This window comes from Apodemus sylvaticus, chromosome 22 (genome assembly GCF_947179515.1).
Source record: "Apodemus sylvaticus chromosome 22, mApoSyl1.1, whole genome shotgun sequence".
NCBI lineage: Eukaryota > Metazoa > Chordata > Mammalia > Rodentia > Muridae > Apodemus > Apodemus sylvaticus.
This window is the reverse complement of record NC_067493.1, coordinates 48,195,087-48,213,181: the sequence shown is the minus strand read 5'-3', so window position 1 is coordinate 48,213,181 and position 18,095 is coordinate 48,195,087. Positions and strand designations below refer to the sequence as shown.

The 18,095-nt window shown below is 48.6% G+C and overlaps 1 protein-coding gene across 2 annotated transcripts; it reads right to left on the bottom strand.

Moving 5' to 3' along the window:
- Positions 1-1,418: 1,418 nt before the first annotated feature.
- LOC127672978 (2'-5'-oligoadenylate synthase 1A-like) lies at positions 1,419-16,968 on the bottom strand. Of its 2 annotated transcripts, none has more exons than XM_052168479.1 (6): positions 16,707-16,968; positions 14,868-15,156; positions 8,195-8,379; positions 5,114-5,340; positions 4,548-4,701; positions 1,419-3,316 (listed from the first exon to the last, which is right to left on the bottom strand). In XM_052168479.1, the coding sequence occupies exons 1-6, from the start codon at positions 16,887-16,889 to the stop codon at positions 3,200-3,202; spliced, it is 1,155 nt and encodes a 384-aa protein (XP_052024439.1). In that variant the 5' UTR covers positions 16,890-16,968; the 3' UTR covers positions 1,419-3,199. The 2 variants fall into 2 exon arrangements, with proteins under 2 accessions (XP_052024439.1, XP_052024440.1); XM_052168480.1 differs by lacking the exon at positions 1,419-3,316 and adding an exon at positions 3,329-3,692.
- Positions 16,969-18,095: the final 1,127 nt, after the last annotated feature.

Sequence of the window (18,095 nt, the reverse complement as noted above, 5' to 3'; positions counted from 1 at the left end):
TCCTGCTTAGCAATAGCTATGCCAATGGATAATCCCCTATTGAAAGGGTTTTGCCTTTGTAAACTCCCTGCTCACTCAGGTCAGGGTTATCTCTTTAGACTTGTACTCATAACAGTGTATGCCCCTGTCTGGGTCTGTATGGCTCCATAAAAACTTCAGATTCATAAAGGTCCTGACCTTCTCTTGGATGAGAACAGGCCAACTACAACTTATGGGGGCTCACACGAGATCTATTCTTCCCTTGAGAAGGAGGGTCTAGTTCAACCCTGCAAGCCTTCTGTGGTTCTTTCAATAGGTTTTGGCCCCCATAGACTCATGTGTTTGATTGCAGGGCCCACAGGGAGGGACACTATTAGAAGGTGTGGCCTTGTCAGATGGGTGTGGCCTTGTTGGAGGAAGTCACTGTGGGGAAGGCTTTGAGGGCTCCTAATGCTCCAGCTCTGCCCAGTGCAGAAGAGACATCTCCTCCTAGCTGCCTTCAGAATAAGCAGTGGAATTCTCACCATCTTCTCCAGCACCAGGTCCTGCCTGCACACTGCCGTGCCTCCCACCATGATGATGATGGACTGAATCTCTGAACCTGTGAGCCAGCCCCAAATAAATGTTTACTTTTATGAGGGTTACCTTGGTCTTGGTGTCTCTTTCACAGCAGTGGAAACCCTAAGTAAGACACCTTCTATACTGTCTGGTCTTCTGAAATCTGGTGAGTGCACACTTTTGGGTAACTTTTGAGTGACTGAATAGTCTCAAGTCCAGGGTAGCAGGGGACACCCTGCTGACATTTGGGTAAGGTGACCCCTGGCCCCAGGACACCCACAGTTGTCAGTCGGGTGTGTTGGGTGAGTGAGAGCCTGGTGGCTGCCGCTGCTTGTCTGTTTGTTACTGTTTGTGTTTTATTCAGTGAGCTGAATTCCCGTGTGGCCTCCTGGGAAATGGTGATCACCTTGTGTTTGTCTGTGTGGACAAGTTTTGTTACAGATATGGAAATGGAACTGAGTATAGCACTTCCTCACTAACTAGTCCTGTCTCCCAGCTACCTCTTCACTAACTAGTCCCATCTCCCAGCTACTGCCTCACTAACTAGTTTGAAGTGGAAACTTAGGGGTTCTTTGAAAAGTTGGTTGGACAGTGTTTTGCTGGGGCAAACATGTGATGCAAGGTTTAGCTGAAGTGGACACAGGAAAGCGAATGTTCTGCAAAAGCAAGCCCGTGAAAGGACATGAGATGAAGGATTCTTTGCTAACGACACACGCATATTGGCCTGCCTTATACTTCATAGTTGAGCTGCATTTGTCAGGATGCCAGAGAGAGAGAGAGAGAGAGAGAGAGAGACGCACCAGAAAAACTTCTGGTGGTCTGCTGCAGTTTCTTGTCGCTTCTGCTGACTGGGGCTGATTGGCAGAATATCAGCTGAGACTATGGCAGGTGCTGAGGCAACACCCGTGGAGGACACGTGACGTTTGGAGGGCGAATAAAAAGGAATCTCCAGACACTGGCAGAGGCTGGGCCAGGCTGGCTTACAGAGGTAGCTGTTCAAAGCTTGTGGGTCTCTGTCTTTGCTGATCTTTGCTTCCCCAAGAGGCACAGCTGAGAACCCTGGCGTCCCTCCTGGTCTCTCTTGCTAACATGAACCAAGGCTGAAGCCTGGCTGTCTCTGCGAGGTCATGCCACTGTGCTGACTCGTGTTTGCTATCCCGACTGTACCAAACGGGACTGCTGCTGTGTTGTGAGTGGATGGAGCTGCCACTGCCTGCTAACCTGTGAACTGAACTGCCAATTTCCAGGCAACACAGACAGAAGTTGCTTCAAAGAACTTTTCTAAACAGATCCACCTCCCCCGTTTCCTTTCTTTTCAACTACCTCTGGTGGGTGGTGGGCTACAAGGGAGGTTAAAGTGTTTTATAAAACATCAAAAAAAGGTTTTGAAAAATGTAAACTAGTCGTGTCTCCCAGATAGCTAATTCCTCACTAACTAGTCCTGTCTCCCAGCTACCTCCCCACTAACTAGTCCTATCTCCCAACTAACTAATCCTACCTCCCCACTAACTATTCCTGCCTTCCAGCTAACTCCCCACTAACTAGTCCTGTTTCCCAACTAACTAGTCCTACCTCACTAACTAGTCCTGTCTCCCAGCTCACTCCAGAGCCTTGCTCAGTCTCTGTCCCTCTCATGGGCTCCATGAAATCTGATGTTTAAGTTCTGCCAAGTCTCATATCTTTGCAGAAGTCAGATATGCTGTCTTTTGGGTATGAATAATACTGAAGCATCATTTTATTCTGTTCAACATTATTATAAAACTGGCTCTGGACTATTCCCAGTAGAAATTACTGTTGCTTGGGAACTCAGAAGGAACTAAGAATCCCTATCTCGGGCTTATGTATAAGAAGAGACCTGGAAGGATCCCCGGCTACCTGGCACCAAAAGTTGTGTCAGTTTGGTACTGCTATGTCCACCACTGAGGACTTGGTACCGGGACCCACACGGAGAATGTAATAAGTACAACTATTTGGACATGAACACACATGCAGACACACACACAGAGACGAACACACAGATGCTCTCATACATACACATGCAGACAAAGAGATACACACATACACAATTCCTCATATACACACATGCAGACACAGAGAGACACACAATTCCTCATCCACATACATGCACAGACACACAGAGACAAGCACATACATATACACATACACATCCTCATACATATAAATGCAGACAGAATGATACACACACACACACACACACATTCATGCCTTGCTGTGGTTTATTGTTGGGCATCAGACATTGGACAGACCTCCCAACAGGTAGAGATCAAGCCTGAGTTCCCGTCTCCCCTTCTGAATCTCTTGTCTCCCAGAGAACACTGTCCGAGGACGAGGCAGATGAAGCAGCCTGTGAGGAAGGCTGTCTGTGATGGGACAGGATGCAGGGTGGGAAGGCAGCGGTCAGAAGGCTGGAGTCTGACCACAGGTTGGACCCTCCCTCACTGGGGCCTGGGATAGCATCCTGCCCTCTCTAGGTCAAGGGCCTGCAGCAGAGCAGGGCATGCCCCTGACTCTGGGTCCCCCTGAGCAGGTCCTGCTGGGCTCACAAGACAATGCATGACCAGTTCTTGTCCACCTGAGGATGGAGGGAAGGCAGGGCACAGCAGGCCTACACTGCAGTCACGCCAGCACTGAGGCAGGAGGATTACGAAACCCAGGCCAAATAAGAAGCCCTCCAAAATATGAAAAGAAACAAAAACAGAAAGAATAGACAGAAATTACGAAAAAAGTGATTCTCCTGCTTCGGCACATCAACTTCCGTCTGTAACAGAAAACACGACCATGTCAGGAGCCTGTATTCTTACTGGGAAGCAGAAGCAAATGGGACCTGAAGTTGGGGGCTCTGGCAGCACACCCGGGCCCCTGGGTCAGGCTGCTGGGTCAACAGCAGGCCAAACAGGGCTCAGGCCCTTGAGGATACACAGGGCTCTTCCCTGAAGCCACACCTCCCACCTGCCGCCTCTCATTCAGTGACAGATCCATCAAATGAGAGAGTGGACACAGTCAGAGGGACAGCCCTAAAGGCCACTGCAGCCTGCTCTCCCTCCCCTCCACAGTCACCACTCCCACACCCCATCTATCCTTCTTCCTGACCTGGGGTATGGTTCCAACATCCCTGCAGCCATGCTGAACTCCATCTGGAGGGCACATGTGACATCATCAGTGCCCTAGCATCAGGCAGACCCCGCCCCAGGAGGGAGAGGTCCAAGTGCAGGTCCCTTTGGGCCTCTGAGGCTGTGACACAGCCCCGTTGAGTCCCATTGGCCACATGACAAGGAGACAGAAGACAGGCTGCTCCATGGACCTGACAGTGGCTTCAGAATCCACGGGATCCCAGTCCCACTACACTCTGAGTGTCCCTGAACCAGTGGCTTCAGGTCTCCAAGTCTCTGTGTGTGTGTGTGTGTGTGTGTGTGTGTGTGTTTGTGTATGTGTGTGCCTGTGGAGAGGGCAACCTGTGTGTGTGTGGGGGGGAGGCGATGACCTGTGTGTGTCTATGTATAGAAGATGATGTATATGTGTGTGTCTATGTGTGTGTGTGTGTATGTCTATGTGTGTGTCTTTGTGTGACTGGGTATGAGCAACCTGTGTGTGTGTGCCTGGGGGGGGGCATCCTGTTGTGTGTGTGGGTGATCTGTGTGTGCCTGTGTGTGTGTGTGTGTGTGTGTGCATGCATGTACTCATGTCCATGTGTGTAACAGCAGAGATGAAGGTCAGAGGATAACTGGGGATTTTGTTCTCTCCTTCTACCATAGGGGTCCTGGGATCAAACCCAGGCCCTCTGTGTTGGCAGCAAGCGCCTTTGCCCACTGAGCCCTCCTGTGAGCCCATGACATCTGTGAACAGCACTAAAATGGCTGTGAATGAGGAGCTGCTGGTCTCCACAGGAGTGCGGAGAGCACGTCTCTGTGAGACTAGTCTCCACAGAGATAGAGAGGACAAGGGGGGGAGGGGCGGGGTGCGGAATGGAGAGGATGGTGACACGTTCTCACCGGCACATCCCAAGAGCACACTGGGGAACCGTCCCTGTACTTAAAGCACAGGTACCACAGCCAGGCAGCAGCCTCTCCTGCTAGGCGCTGCCAGCCCTTTGGGTTAGAACCAGCCACGTTCTTTCTTGGGTCAGCCGGGTCCAGGATCACAGGACTGCAGAGCAACATTAAGAGAGGGAACTGAGCAGCTGTCCACTGCATCAGGTCCCTGCACAGGGAGAGAGGAGGAGCCCAGCAGAGTGTCCCTACCCAAAGGGGTCTTTGGAGCCTCACAGCCCTTACGATGCTGTTACTGTTGGGAAATCTCAGTTCCCACTCCCTCTCCTCCCCTTCCTTTGCTGCTTGGTCGGGACAGTGTCAGCGCCTTGGTCTCCTCACCACAGGCAGCAGAGACCTCCCCACCCCACCCCCAGCTCCCAGGGCTGTAGGGAATCATGTCAATCAGGTGACAGCAGGACGGTGCCCAGTGCAGGAGATGCTGCATTGACACGGAGCTCCCACCTCTCCCTCCTACACGAGTTCAGCCTGGCACCCATAGAGAGCAGATCCGCACAGGGACAGACTACCTGATTCTCATGAGCTGTCTGTGCAGGTAGTTGGAGACCTCCTGGTGTTCAAAGTCATAATACATTGTCCAGTAGATTCGAAGAAGCTTGTACTTAGTGACCAGTTCCAAGACGGTTCGGAAACCCTGGGCTGTGTCAAAATCAACAAATCCACTCCCACGCTCCCAGGCATAGACTGTGAGCAGCTCCAGGGCGTACTGTGGGGGCAGCGGCTTCCCCAGTTTCTCCTTACACCGAGAAGAGAAAAACAGTGGGGAAAACATGGGGCTCTCAGCTGTTGTGTGGGGGCCACATCTCACAGGCTCAGTTCAGCTGCCACCTGATGATGTCATTACAGGGTTATTGTCACACAGCCATGCCCAGTCACTCAGATTCAGTCTATGACCCCCTCCTGTGCTGTAGTCAAGGGCTGAATGGTTGAGATGGACACCCTGTGCTCCACAATGATTGAGCATGCACCAGCAGGCACAGGAGGAATCCAGACAGCATGAGTGACAGCTGGGAGTAAGGGTGGGGGCGGGACATAAGGAGTACTCACAGTGGAAGTTTCCCCATGGTCTCTGAAGTAACTGGGAAGGGGCCAGGGAGATGGCTCAGGGGTAAAGCGCCTCCCTCCCTGTGCAGGGGTGAGAACTGCAGGTCAGATCCCCAGCATCTGCAGGAGTGTCCGGCTCTTGAGGAAGCTGACTCATGATCCTAATTTAAGGGGGTGGAGATGGGGCTTGCAGGGGCTGCAGGACTGTCCAGGACTGCTGATCCAGCACACTGAGTGTCATGTGTGAGACCCTGACTGATTACACAAGGTGGGGAAATCTCACTCGGCCCTCAAACACTAATGGACACACATGCACACACATACACAACATGTGCTCCCATGAACAGGTATAAACACACACACATAAAAACACTCAGCATATAAGAAAAAATCACACATTGGAAGACATAGCTTGACGAATCAGGAAAATCAAAGTATAAAAGGTGACATGAAGGGTTTGGAAGAAAAATCCAAAGGCGCCAATGAAGCAGCAGCCATGGAACAGTGAATTTGACACGGCTGAAGAGAGAGTTAGCTGATTGGAAAGTGGACCCCTGAGGCAATGGTTCCATCAGCCCTGCCTGGAGTCCAGCCTGTGGGGCAGTTTCCTGATCGGTGAGGGAAGGCCCAGCCCACTGTGGGCATTGCCTGTCCTGGGCAGGTGGTCCTGAGATGTTTGTAAAAATCAGACTGATGGCCCAAGGGCACCAGGCAGCCAGCAGAGCTCCTCCATGGCCTCTGCCTCCCTCAGTGATGGAGTGCGATGCAGGGATGTGAGCCCCACAATCACCTTCCTCCCCCAGGTTACTTTCCAGATCACCTTTCCCACAGCACTCAGAGCAAACTAGGACAGAAGCTGGTCCTAGGGACAGGGCGCTGCTGTGACTGACCGCCATGCTGCTCCTTGGGAGGATTGATAAGGATTATAGGACTCTGGGTTGGAAAGCTGTGGAGAGCTGAGAGCCCAACCTGCTGTTTGTGGGAACTTGGAGGACAGGGGAGCTGAGAGGCAGGGAGGTGTCAGAGGCTGGAGTGTGAAGTGTGAGAGAAAAGCAAGGACCCCATCTGGGCTGTTTGTGTGCTGTGTTTGGATTAAGTAAGAATCAGTAATTTCTCATCGGCTGGGGCTGAAAATCTAATTAAGAAGAAACCTGCACCATGGGGGCCAAGTCTTTTAGAAAGAGTTTCCTCATGGTCAGCAAACAGTAGGTGTGAGAGGACTGAGCCAGGGTGATTCCATAATGGGCTTCACATTGGCATATCAGGAGACTAGGCCTGAATTTCGGTTCCTCTCTATGAAGGAAGACACCCTATGTCTAAGAATCAGCAATTTCTCATCAGCTAGGGCTGAGACAACTCTGATTAAGAAAAACAAAAAACAAAAAACCATGGACCATGGGGAGCACCAAGCCTTCTGGAAAGTTTCCTAGTGGTCGGCAAACAGCAGCTGTTGTCTAGGGGTCCCAAGGCTGCATCTCCAGCTTGCAGGCCACACCTGGAACTGCAGAGAGGTCTCCCAGGTAGTGAGGCTTTGGTCCCACGAAACGTGCAGGGTTAGAGGGGTCATGGGAAGCAGCTGAGGCCTGGCACTGAGAGAGGCCAGGAGAAGCCACTGGTGCAAGCGCAGCCTCAATGGCCGTGGAGACCCCGAGACCCTGGACTTGCCCTGAGCAGGAGACAACTGCCAGGAACAGAGCAGTGTGAGAACAGAGCTGGGCTGAGCCTGAGAGCAGCTGTGTGTGCTGTGGACGGCAGAGCCCGAGAAGCCCAGGCAACTGTGAGTCCCAGATGTCAGATACTGAGCCTTTTGCTCTGCTGCGTTTTGGTTGTGTTTAAATCAGATTGTTACAGTGGCCTGGTTTTTTCCTCTTACAGTAAGAAAATATTTAATTTCTGTTTTTAGTATTATATGAGCCCACCATTGAGAGTCTAGTCTTTTTATGTATTGGAGTTTCTTTAGGTTTGGGTTTTAATTTGGGGACTTTAAAGCTGTGTTGTGTTTTATGATGTAATACTGACATGCGATCTTAAGGATAAGCAAGATAGGAAAGGTTATGGTTCAGTCGTGGTTTATTTGTGTGCTCTGTTGAAAGAGGGTCAATTGTGCTGGTTAGTTTTTGTCAGCTAGCCGCATCTGGTAGGAGTCTACCTTGATCAGTAAAATGCTGCCATCTGACTAGCTTCGGGTAGTTTGTTGGGGCGTGTTACTAATTAGTGATTGACGTGGGTGGTACTAGACCAATGCGGTTGAGGCCAATAATGGAATGTGGCCTTGGGCTATACAGAAATGCATGCTGGGAGAGTCAGGGAAAGCAAACAGAGAACAGAATTCTTCCATGGTCTCTGCTTCTGTCGTTCTTCTAACTTTCTTCCATGATGGCATGTGACCAAGATGTGTAACCAAGGAAGACCTTCCCTTCTCAAGGAACTTGGTCATGTGATAAAGCTACAACCTCACCAGAAAGCAAACCAGAACATACATTTTCTCTGGCCTGTGTGTACACTCTGTCCAGATAAAGTCCACAGTATCTGGCCAGATGCCTTACCAGATGGTACCAGTACTTGACCAGGCGGATGAGACTCTTCACTTTGGTTGGGCGCTGCTTCAGGAAGTTCCGCTGGAGCTCCGTGAAGCATGTGGAGAACTCGCCTTCTTTCTTCAGGTAGATGCACTTCCTGATGAGATTGGCGTAGATTTGGGGGTCAGGCACGCTATAGATGCTCACATGACCTGTTAAGGAGATTTCGTTCATTGAAACCCCTCAGCCTCTCTCTGAGGTTCTTCAGACTCGCTGAGGGGACAAGAACAGTTGCCACACGGTTCGGAACAGCCAGAGATTTTCTGCAGCAGGCATCACTCCACATCTGCCCCGCCGCTCCTCAGAACTGTCCACATGGTGGGCAGTACAATGTCCCTGCTCCCAGTTTGTTCTAGTGAGGGCCTTTCTTGCAGGCCTGCGGGTGGTACTGGGAGGAACCAGCTCCCTGTGGTCACTCATACAGACGGTCATCAGACAATGGCCAACCACATCTGGTTCCACTATCCTCTGTGTGGCTCTTCTCAACTGTGTGCACTCCTGCTTGTGTCAAAAATGTAATGTGGAGCCGTCTACTGCATTCCTATGTCCTGTCTCATGCTGACAGAGGCTCGGCTCTATTGTGTATGGATTGTGAGTGTTCCTGAGGAGGTATTCACATTATGTTCAGAGACAGCAGAGGACCTACGGTGTCTTCCTTTATAGTTTTTTCAGCTTGCTTCTTTGCGGCAGGGTCTGTCTGTAAACATGGAACTTGGCTGGCATCCAGCAGGTCTTACAGATTCTCCTGTCTCTTTCCTCTCGTAGTGCCAGGGATACAGGTCAACGTGTGACACTTCCTAAGCTTAGGTGGGTGTTGAGGATTTGAACTCAGGTCCTCATACTTATGCAGCAATCACCCTCATCTGTTGAGCAGTCCCCCTAGTCACTGTGTGGTTTTGGTGGATGATTTTCTGTAGTGTGTTGTCAGGAGCCATAAAAGGACAAGCTAATAACTACCAGGTGATCTTCCTGACATGATCTGCTTCGGATTATAATATAGTCTGTGACAGATTCGCTCTTTGTAGGCAAGGACATAAGAGAATTCATTTTAGGAATGATTTCTGCTATTTTTTTTAATGATTTATTTATTTATTAATATGTAAGTACACTGTAGCTGTCTTCAGACACACCAGTAGAGGGCATCAGATCTTATTACTGATGGCTGTGAGGCACCGCGAGGTTGCTGGGATTTGAACTCAGGCTCTTTGGAAAAGCAGTCAGTGCTCTTGACTGCTGAGCCATCTCTTCAGCCCGATTCCTGCTATTAATATGCTTTTCCTGTTGTTATTACACATAAATAACCATCACTAGGCATTAGCCCACCCCCTTTTGAGCAGATCTCTGTAGATCCGTCAAGATGTACTGTCTTGTGGTGAAGCTATATAGACAAACAGATGACTTCTTAAATCTTAATGATTCTCCTATAAGAATTCCTAAAAACATCAGTGATTATTAAGCTCTTTTATAGTGGGACTGCTATTAGATTCTTTTCTGATAGTCAAAACTGCAATGAGAACTCTGCCAGTCTCCCAAGTGTTGCCACTTAATTGCTCTTAGTTGGCAACCAGACTTTCTCCTTCTCAGAGCACATTCCAAGAAGTTGTAAAACAATTAACCAAAGGTCTTAAAAAGTGAACTAACATTTTTTACAGGCGCTAGGGCAGAAGATAAATATTGACTGGGTTTATCTATACACTGATAACAGTTATGGTTTTTTAAACCTTCAGTGAACTTGTGGAGCTGAGACAGGTGATGGGTGTTTAGCTGGATAATTACTCCTATTGGATATGGATGTAAACATTCTCTGTTGCAAGCTTCTATTTGAATTTATGATTTGATTCTTTTGTGTGTGAACTTGTGGTGAACTTTGTAACATGTGATCATGTATTCTGAAAGATGTTTAAGGGCTGAGGACAAAGTCAGAACCGAGGTGAGAAGAACTGAGCTGAGAGAGGGAAGTGAGCTGAGGAGAAGTTTTTAGACAGAGCTGAACTTAGCAGTGAAGGCCTAGCCCTGGGAGAAAAGGCATAGAGAGTAAGAGCGTTACTGTGACTTCAGAGCAGGAGGAAAGAGCAAGGTTAGAAGGAGGATGCAGAGTGGAATAACTTAGAAACTATAGGTAACAAGAAAACCAAGAGAGCAATGTGCAGAATGCAGAGGGAAAGAGGAAGAAGGAAGCTGCAGAGAGGAGAGGAGCAGGCCGGCTTCTCCTCACCACGGGACAGAGCAGGTCCTTTCTTAATAACAAGACAGGCTTAGTGTTTTTTGTTTTCCTGAGACAGGGTTTCTCTGTGTAGCCCTGGCTGTCCTGGAACTCATTCTGTAGACCAGGCTGGCCTCGAACTCAGAAATCCGCCTGCCTCTGCCTCCCAAGTGCTGGGATCACAGATGTGCGCCCCCACCGTCCGGCGACAGGCTTAGTCTTATTAAAAGAAACAAAGATTTTTTTTCTTATAAACTTAGGTCTAATTCATTTATTATTCAAAGGGTAGAAGCTTTTCCTTTCTCTATGAAATAAAGATCGGAGCTCATTTCTCACCCAGAATGAGTGAGTTCTTTCTGCACTGGTGCTTGGTCTTTTGCTCCATATGCACATGTAAGTAGGGATGTGTGTGTAAGTATGTCATTGTGAGAATGCATGACACTGGTTTGAATGGAATTGTATAAATGCGCATGTGTAAATCTGTACATGAACTTATCTGAGTTTATGCATATTTGCTTATGTAAAGTTTTTCCTTCTTTGAATGTTATTCTCTTCTCCTGGTTCAATAGAAGTTTATTACTTTAAACTAACTCCCCCCCTCCCCCCCACCCCCCGGGGGGCTGGAGAGATGGCTCAGTGGTTAAGAGCACTGACTACTCTTCCAGAAGTCCTGAGTTCAAGTCCCAGCAACCACATGGTGGCTCACAACCATCTGTAATAGGATCTGACACCCCCTTCTGGTGTGTCTGAAGACAGCTACAGTGTACTCATATACATAAAATTAACTAACTAACTAACTAACTAATTAATTAATTAAAAAAATTTTCCACTAGCCCAACAAGCAAGAGGCATCTGGACAATAGGGGAAAGGCCCTAGCAACTAATCCTTTAGTTTATCTCCTGCTGTTTTAGGATGAGGTGCTAAGTGCCAGAGACTACAGTATCCTGCCTCAGAGGAACAGAGAAGACAGATCAGCTACAGTAGCATAGTAACCTTTTATTATTATACAGCAACCCTAAATATATTACTCTCTGCTAACTCTCTCCCTCCTCTACTGCCTCAAGAAGAACCAACAAGAAAGAAGACCCTGCAGAGGCTGCCGCCCTCCCCTCCCCGACCTCGCTGGCAGTGTGTAACTTATTATCATGTGGGGGTTTTTTTTTTGTCCAGGTTCTGACAGGAACAAGATGTGGTGTGTGTGTGTGTGTGTGTGTGTCCTGTACAGTTATAGAATGGATGGGCAGCAGGCTATGGAATAGATGTGTGTATGTGTGTATAGATGCATGTATGTGTGTATAGATGTGTGTATGTGTGTATAGATGTGTGTATGTATGTATAGATGTGTGTATGTGGGTATAGATGTGTTTATGTGTGTATAGATGTGTGTATGTATGTATAGATGTGTGTATGTGGGTATAGATGTGTATATGTGTGTATAGATGTGTGTGTGTATAGATGTGTGTATGTGTGTATAGATGTGTATATGTGGGTATAGATGTGTGTATGTGTGTATAGATGTGTGTATGTGTGTATAGATGTGTGTGTGTGTGATTAGATGTGTGTAAGTGTGTATAGATGCATGTATGTGTGATTAGATGTGTGTATGTGTGTATAGATGTGTGTATGTGGGTATAGATGTGTGTATGTGTGTATAGATGTGTGTATGTGTGTATAGATGCATGTATGTGTGTATAGATGTGTGTATGTGTGTATAGATGTGTGTATGTATGTATAGATGTGTGTATGTGGGTATAGATGTGTTTATGTGTGTATAGATGTGTGTATGTATGTATAGATGTGTGTATGTGGGTATAGATGTGTATATGTGTGTATAGATGTGTGTGTGTATAGATGTGTGTATGTGTGTATAGATGTGTGTGCGTAGATGTGTGTATAGATGCATGTATGTGTGATTAGATGTGTGTATGTGTGTATAGATGTGTAATGCCCATTTGAGTAGTCTAGGCAGGCTGTGCTTTAAGTGTGTGCAGGAGTGTGGTCATGGTTACAGCAGGACACATGATCAGACCGTGATGCTGGCACAGGGCAAAGTCACTCACGGATGAAGCTTGGACAAGCCAGTCACTCTGTGACCAGGGAGGTCTCTCCCTCATGGGCTCATTTTCAGTTTCAGGGTCTAGAATACACTACACTCATCGGCTAAGTCATCTTGTGTAGGGTCGTGGCTATGTCGCCCACACTACCATTCCCAAGGCGGTCCTTCTGTGGTGGAGACGCCTCTCAGATGGAAAGCTGTTAAGGCTGAGGAAGTCCATGACCCAGATAGGATTCTGTGAGACCTGCTGTCATAGCTCATTTCTGGGCCACCCCCTCCTGAACCCCCTCCACTGAGAGGGTTCTAAGCCTCGTGCAGCTTCTCACAGCAGGCTGCCTGGTCCTCCTCCCAGGCTGACCCTCTCAGTCCCTGCTGCCTGAGACTCTGGACTGTCTCCATGGCTCTCCTAGGTCCAGGGCTTGTCTCTAAGTTAACAGCAGCAGTTCACACAGTGACCAGCAGGGGGTGCTGTGCTTCCCCCCCCAAATGTAAAACCTCAGGTATTCCCCCAATTTCCCTAAGTCCACACTGGGCTTTCTGGGTGTTGGTGGTTTTCTTGGGTAGAGTTGGGTAATTTATAATTTTGGAGAGAACCTGGGTGTCAGGCCCGGTATAAGATTGTTGCAGGACATTTGATCACATTGTGAACCCAGAGATTGAGCTGTTTACTGAAAAAAAAAAAAAAAAAAACAACCTGGTTTTAGATGTGCTGTGGCTTAGCCTTAGCACACACCTTTAATTTAAGAACTTTCTGCTTGAATATTATAAATGGGATTTAAAAAAGTCAATCTTAGGTTAAGGGATAGAGCAAGCAACCAGTTGACAGAAAAGTGAACATGGGATTATTAAGGAAAAAAACCAGCCGGGCAGTGGTGGCACACGCCTGTAATCCCAGCACTTGGGAGGCAGAGGCAGGCGGTTTTCTGAGTTCGAGGCCAACCTGGTCTACAGAGTGAGTTCCAGGACAGCCAGGGCTACACAGAGAAACCCTGTCTCAAAAAAACCAAATCCAAAAAGCCAGAGAGAGAGAGAGAGAGAGAGAGAGAGAGAGGCCATTGAGGTTCCCAAGAGGGAAGAGAGGCACTCAGGAGGAGGGATAGACAGACCCACAGGAAGTAGAGGGGAGGGACACTCAGTTTGAAAGAGGTTTGTGAGATGGTGTTAGAGAGGGGATACATTCCGGAACATTCTGGCTGAGGAGGAAGGTCAGCTGGGTGCTCTCTCTGCCTCCCTGAGCAGGCAGGCTCTCACTACAGCATCTGGCTTGCAAGTCTCCACTGGTAAAATTGAATAATTGAGATTTTTGTTGAAAGAAAAGATCTTTTTTTTTGTTTGGTTTTTGGTTTTGGTTTTATTGAGACAGGGTTTCTCTGTGTAGTCCTGGCTGTCCTGGAACTCACTCTGTAGACCAGGCTGGCCTTGAACTCAGAAATCTGCCTGCCTCTGCCTCTGAAGTGCTGGGATTACAGGCGTGCGCCACCACCGCCTTTATTTATAACATATAATGTTATAACATATGTGTGTGCATGTGGGTGGTTGGGACAGTGGTGGCTGCATCTGCAGATTTACCGAGGGGACAGAGCTCTGCTGTGGAGATCCGGGTCCTGTGCAAACCCTCCTGCAGACACCCCAGGTCTCTGCACAGCTCTGTGGTTGAGGTTCCAATTCTTTGGGAGAAGATTCATGAGTTTGTTATTTTCAGTGAAGTCTATTCTGTCCCATGTTTGGAAAGACGAAATGCACAGCCAGCCATGAGCAGGACTGGTCTGCTAAGGGGGCATCTAGTGTGGCTTCCTCCCCTAGCTGAGCCAGCTCGCTACTTGATGTCCTTCTGGGATGGATTCTCTCTCCCCACGCTCAGATTCCCACAATCCCTCCTCCCCAGAGCATCTTTAAGGAGACACTCTCTTTGGGGGAATTTCTCAAATGACAAGAGTTTTCAGTTCAGGGCTGGAAGGTGTGGGCTGCGGAGATGGCTCAGTCAGTAACGTGGTTGGCTCACAAGCATGAGGACCCGTGTCAGAATCCCAGGACTCGGGGAAAAGGCCGGTGTTGGCAGGGTAGGACTGTCATCCCAGCACTGAGAGGGGGAGACTCCAGGGTCCCTGGGGCTCTGCCAGCCAGTCAGGCTCAGTTGTGAGTTCTGAACCAGGGAGAGACAAGGTCTCAAAAAAGATGGATGACTCTTGATCTGTGTTAGCCATGGCTCAGGATCATAGACACACACATGTGAACACTTACACACCACACGCATGCACAACACACACATATACAACACACACATGCACAACACACACGCACACGCACACACAGGTGGAACTAGAAGGGAGGATGGAGGCATGCCGAAGGTGAGCTGAGGCTCTCTGGCAGGCTGGCTCACCCAGGACATCAAAGGCTGGAAGGACATCAAACTCCACTTCCTGATGCAGATGGGGGGCGCTCAGCTTGAAGCTCAGAGAACGGGCGTTGGGCCACCATGAACTCTGGACCGCAAACTTCACTCCAAAATGTCTCTCACGCTGAACCTTGTACAGCTGTTTCTTAATTTCCTTGATGAACTCTCCTCGTCGGTTTAACTGCTCCTCAAAGCTGGTGAGATTGTTAAGGAACACCACCAGGTCTGCATCCGACCTGCCCTTGAGCGCAGTGCCTTTGCCTGAGGAGCCGCCCTGCAAGACAAGGATGAGAATGACAAGGGACAGAGGAGCCATGCTGGGCAGTCCAGATGCTGAACAGAGCAAGAGTCCAACACTGAGGGGGATGGATGGATGGATGGATGGATGGATGGATGGATGGAGCAAGCTGTCACATGTGCAGTGGAATACTAGTCAGCCCTGAAGAGTGACATCAGGATCTATGTAAGAATATAGAGGGTTCTGGAACTCCTCCTGTTACAGAAGATAAACAATGCCGTGAAAGGAAAATTCCATGCTTATTTGTGGAGTCTATTTCTGTGTGTTTGAGTGTGTGTGTTTGGGGGGACTGTGTGTGAGAGTGGGGGAGGGGTCTAAAGGAAATGAACAAGGAAGAGTAATGGGGAGGTATACTACAGCACATGTTCTTTCATGTAGAGTCCACATTAGCTGCACCCATGTGACATGCAATCAGAGAGAAACTTTCTGGGGAGGGTCTGGTGCGTGGTAAAGGATAGCAGAGATTGGAAGGAAACTATGACTAAATTAATACAGATATATGAAGATGTAGCCATTGTCCCATTGTTCCCATTGTTAGTTATGTTAGGAATATGTGCAAATAACATCATTTGCTTGTATAATATAGAATAGCATATAAACTCATAGATAAACTGAAAAATTAATAAAGATGATCCAAATCTGTAAAACAAATATCTTAAAAAGAAGAATTCATGCTGAGAAGAGCCTCCCTAAATAAAATGCTGAGAATCATCACTAACTCACACATGCCCACTGTTGACAGGGGGCATGACAATTGTCACATCTGCGGATGGTGAGGTGGGTTAGTAGTTAAAAGGGCCTGCTGTTCCTGTGGATGACCTGAGTTTAGCTCCCAGCACCCAAGTAGGCCAGCTTACAGCCACCTCTGTAACTGCAGCTCTAAGGGACCTGACACCCACTCTTCCATCCTGACAGATCCTGCACTAATGCATACAGAGTCCCCACTCAGAACTAAAAATATAAAAATAAAATCAACTAAAAGCAAAAAGGAAGAAAAGAAAACAACTTCATTTCTGCACCCTTCAGGGAGCGTGAGAGTTAGGTACTGTTGTTGTTGTCATGAAATGCGACTTGACAGACTGTGAACCGAGCCCAGAGAGGGTCCATCAATCCAGTCACACAGCAGGAGAGTCCTGTTCTGTCCTCTGTGTCACTTTTGACTAAGTCTATGTGGCCTTGCCATCCCGGGGTGTGGACTGAGAACACTGGGCATAGAGAAGGTAGTTTAGTTACCCCATGTCACACAGCAGTGCAAAGGTTGTTTCCCCCCACCCCCACCCCCGACCCACCACTCTCCAGCAATGCTTTGCCGATCTGGGCCTCAGTTTCCCTGACTCTGGAATGGACGTGGCCTGGGAGTGGGGAACATAAACTTAGCTGAGGCTCCTTTTTCCAGTACAGATGTGGGGCATGGGGGACAGAACCCACCGCCCAGCTGTGATCAGAGTTGAGGAGGAGGGATCAGGGCTGCCCCCAGGCTTCTAACACTCTCCCACCCCAGGTCTGCCAGGTTGAGGAGGACTCACCTTCACCACCTTGGAGACCCGCACTGGGTGGGCAGCATCTTGGAAGCATCTCTCTTTCAGGAAATCACACACGACTCCGATGGCTAATTTGACATCAGCACCAAAGGTGGTGTCCGGACGGAGGTAATCCTCTATGAATTTGTCGAGCTCGGAGGCTGAGAAACTGCTGAGCCCGTGCCCCATGATAAATCCAGAGCTTCGCCTCTGCAGCTGGCAGGTCCCGCATCTCCCAGACTAGTTGAACAGGGAACAGGATTTTCAGTTTCGGTTTCCCGGGAAGGGCGGGGCTATGCAAATAGGCCAGGCCCGGGCAGCCAATGACTTCAGAGTTTCTGACCAGGTTTCTCCAAGCCTGAGTTTTCTTAGGATCCCACCCAGGGAAGAATGCAAAAAGAAACTGATCTGGCTTTCTCAGGATTTCTTTAGGAAAAAGCTGTCACAGAGCAAGTATAGCAGCAATGCGTACACGTTGGAGAAGAGGGGAAACCGAGTCAGGAAACTGCAAAAGGTGGCTGGTGTCTCCTGAGCTCGGTTTCCAGCTCCTGCAAATGTTTTAGGCAAAATTGCCTTTTTTTTTTCTTTTTTAAGAACAGGTTTTGTTTTTTCCTTTATCTGGATCTGCAGTTCTAGGATTACAGAATATTCTAACGCAAAGCTCAGACTTCCCAGAAGCCCCCTCTCCTACTCAGATCCTACATTTTCCCCTGTGGTGCTGGGGGCAGAGGTGAGGGTGGGGGCCAACCCAGCTCTACTACCAAGACAGGTCAGCATTGGACATTACAGTGAGCTAGCTTTCAGGGCCACAGCAAGGTTCACAGCCTTTGTGTGGTGCATGACCTGGACGCTCATGGGGCCACCACCCAAAGACGCATGAAAACAATCTGACGCCCTCCAAACCCTTGCCTCCGTCTCCTCATCTCTTGTTTTGAGTTTTTCACTTTGTTGTCGCTGTGCTCTTACTTTGAGGCCAAGGCTGGACTTGCACTCATGATTCTTCCAGGTTGGTCCCCTCAGTGTTGGTGTTACGGAGTGACCACTGTGCCTAGTGGTCCCCATCCTTCTACCTGGCTTAATAGTGTCTTCTGTAATATGTGTTAATTTATACCTAAGGCAATATGTCACCAGGAGGGCTCAGACAGTTGAGACAGACAGTGCTATGCTAAACTGTCTTCATTCAGCAAGACTATAGGTTTCTTCCTCATGTGCTTCTGTAAACATACAGATAAAGACCCATAAGAGATGAGGAATTTGTTCCTTAGAGAATCAACACCGTGGGGCTGGAGACTCGGCACTAAGAGCACTGGAGAGACTGCCCACACTAGGTACACAGATTTATGCTCAGGAACACACACATAGGTTAGCCTAACACTAATACCAGGTGTGCCAGTG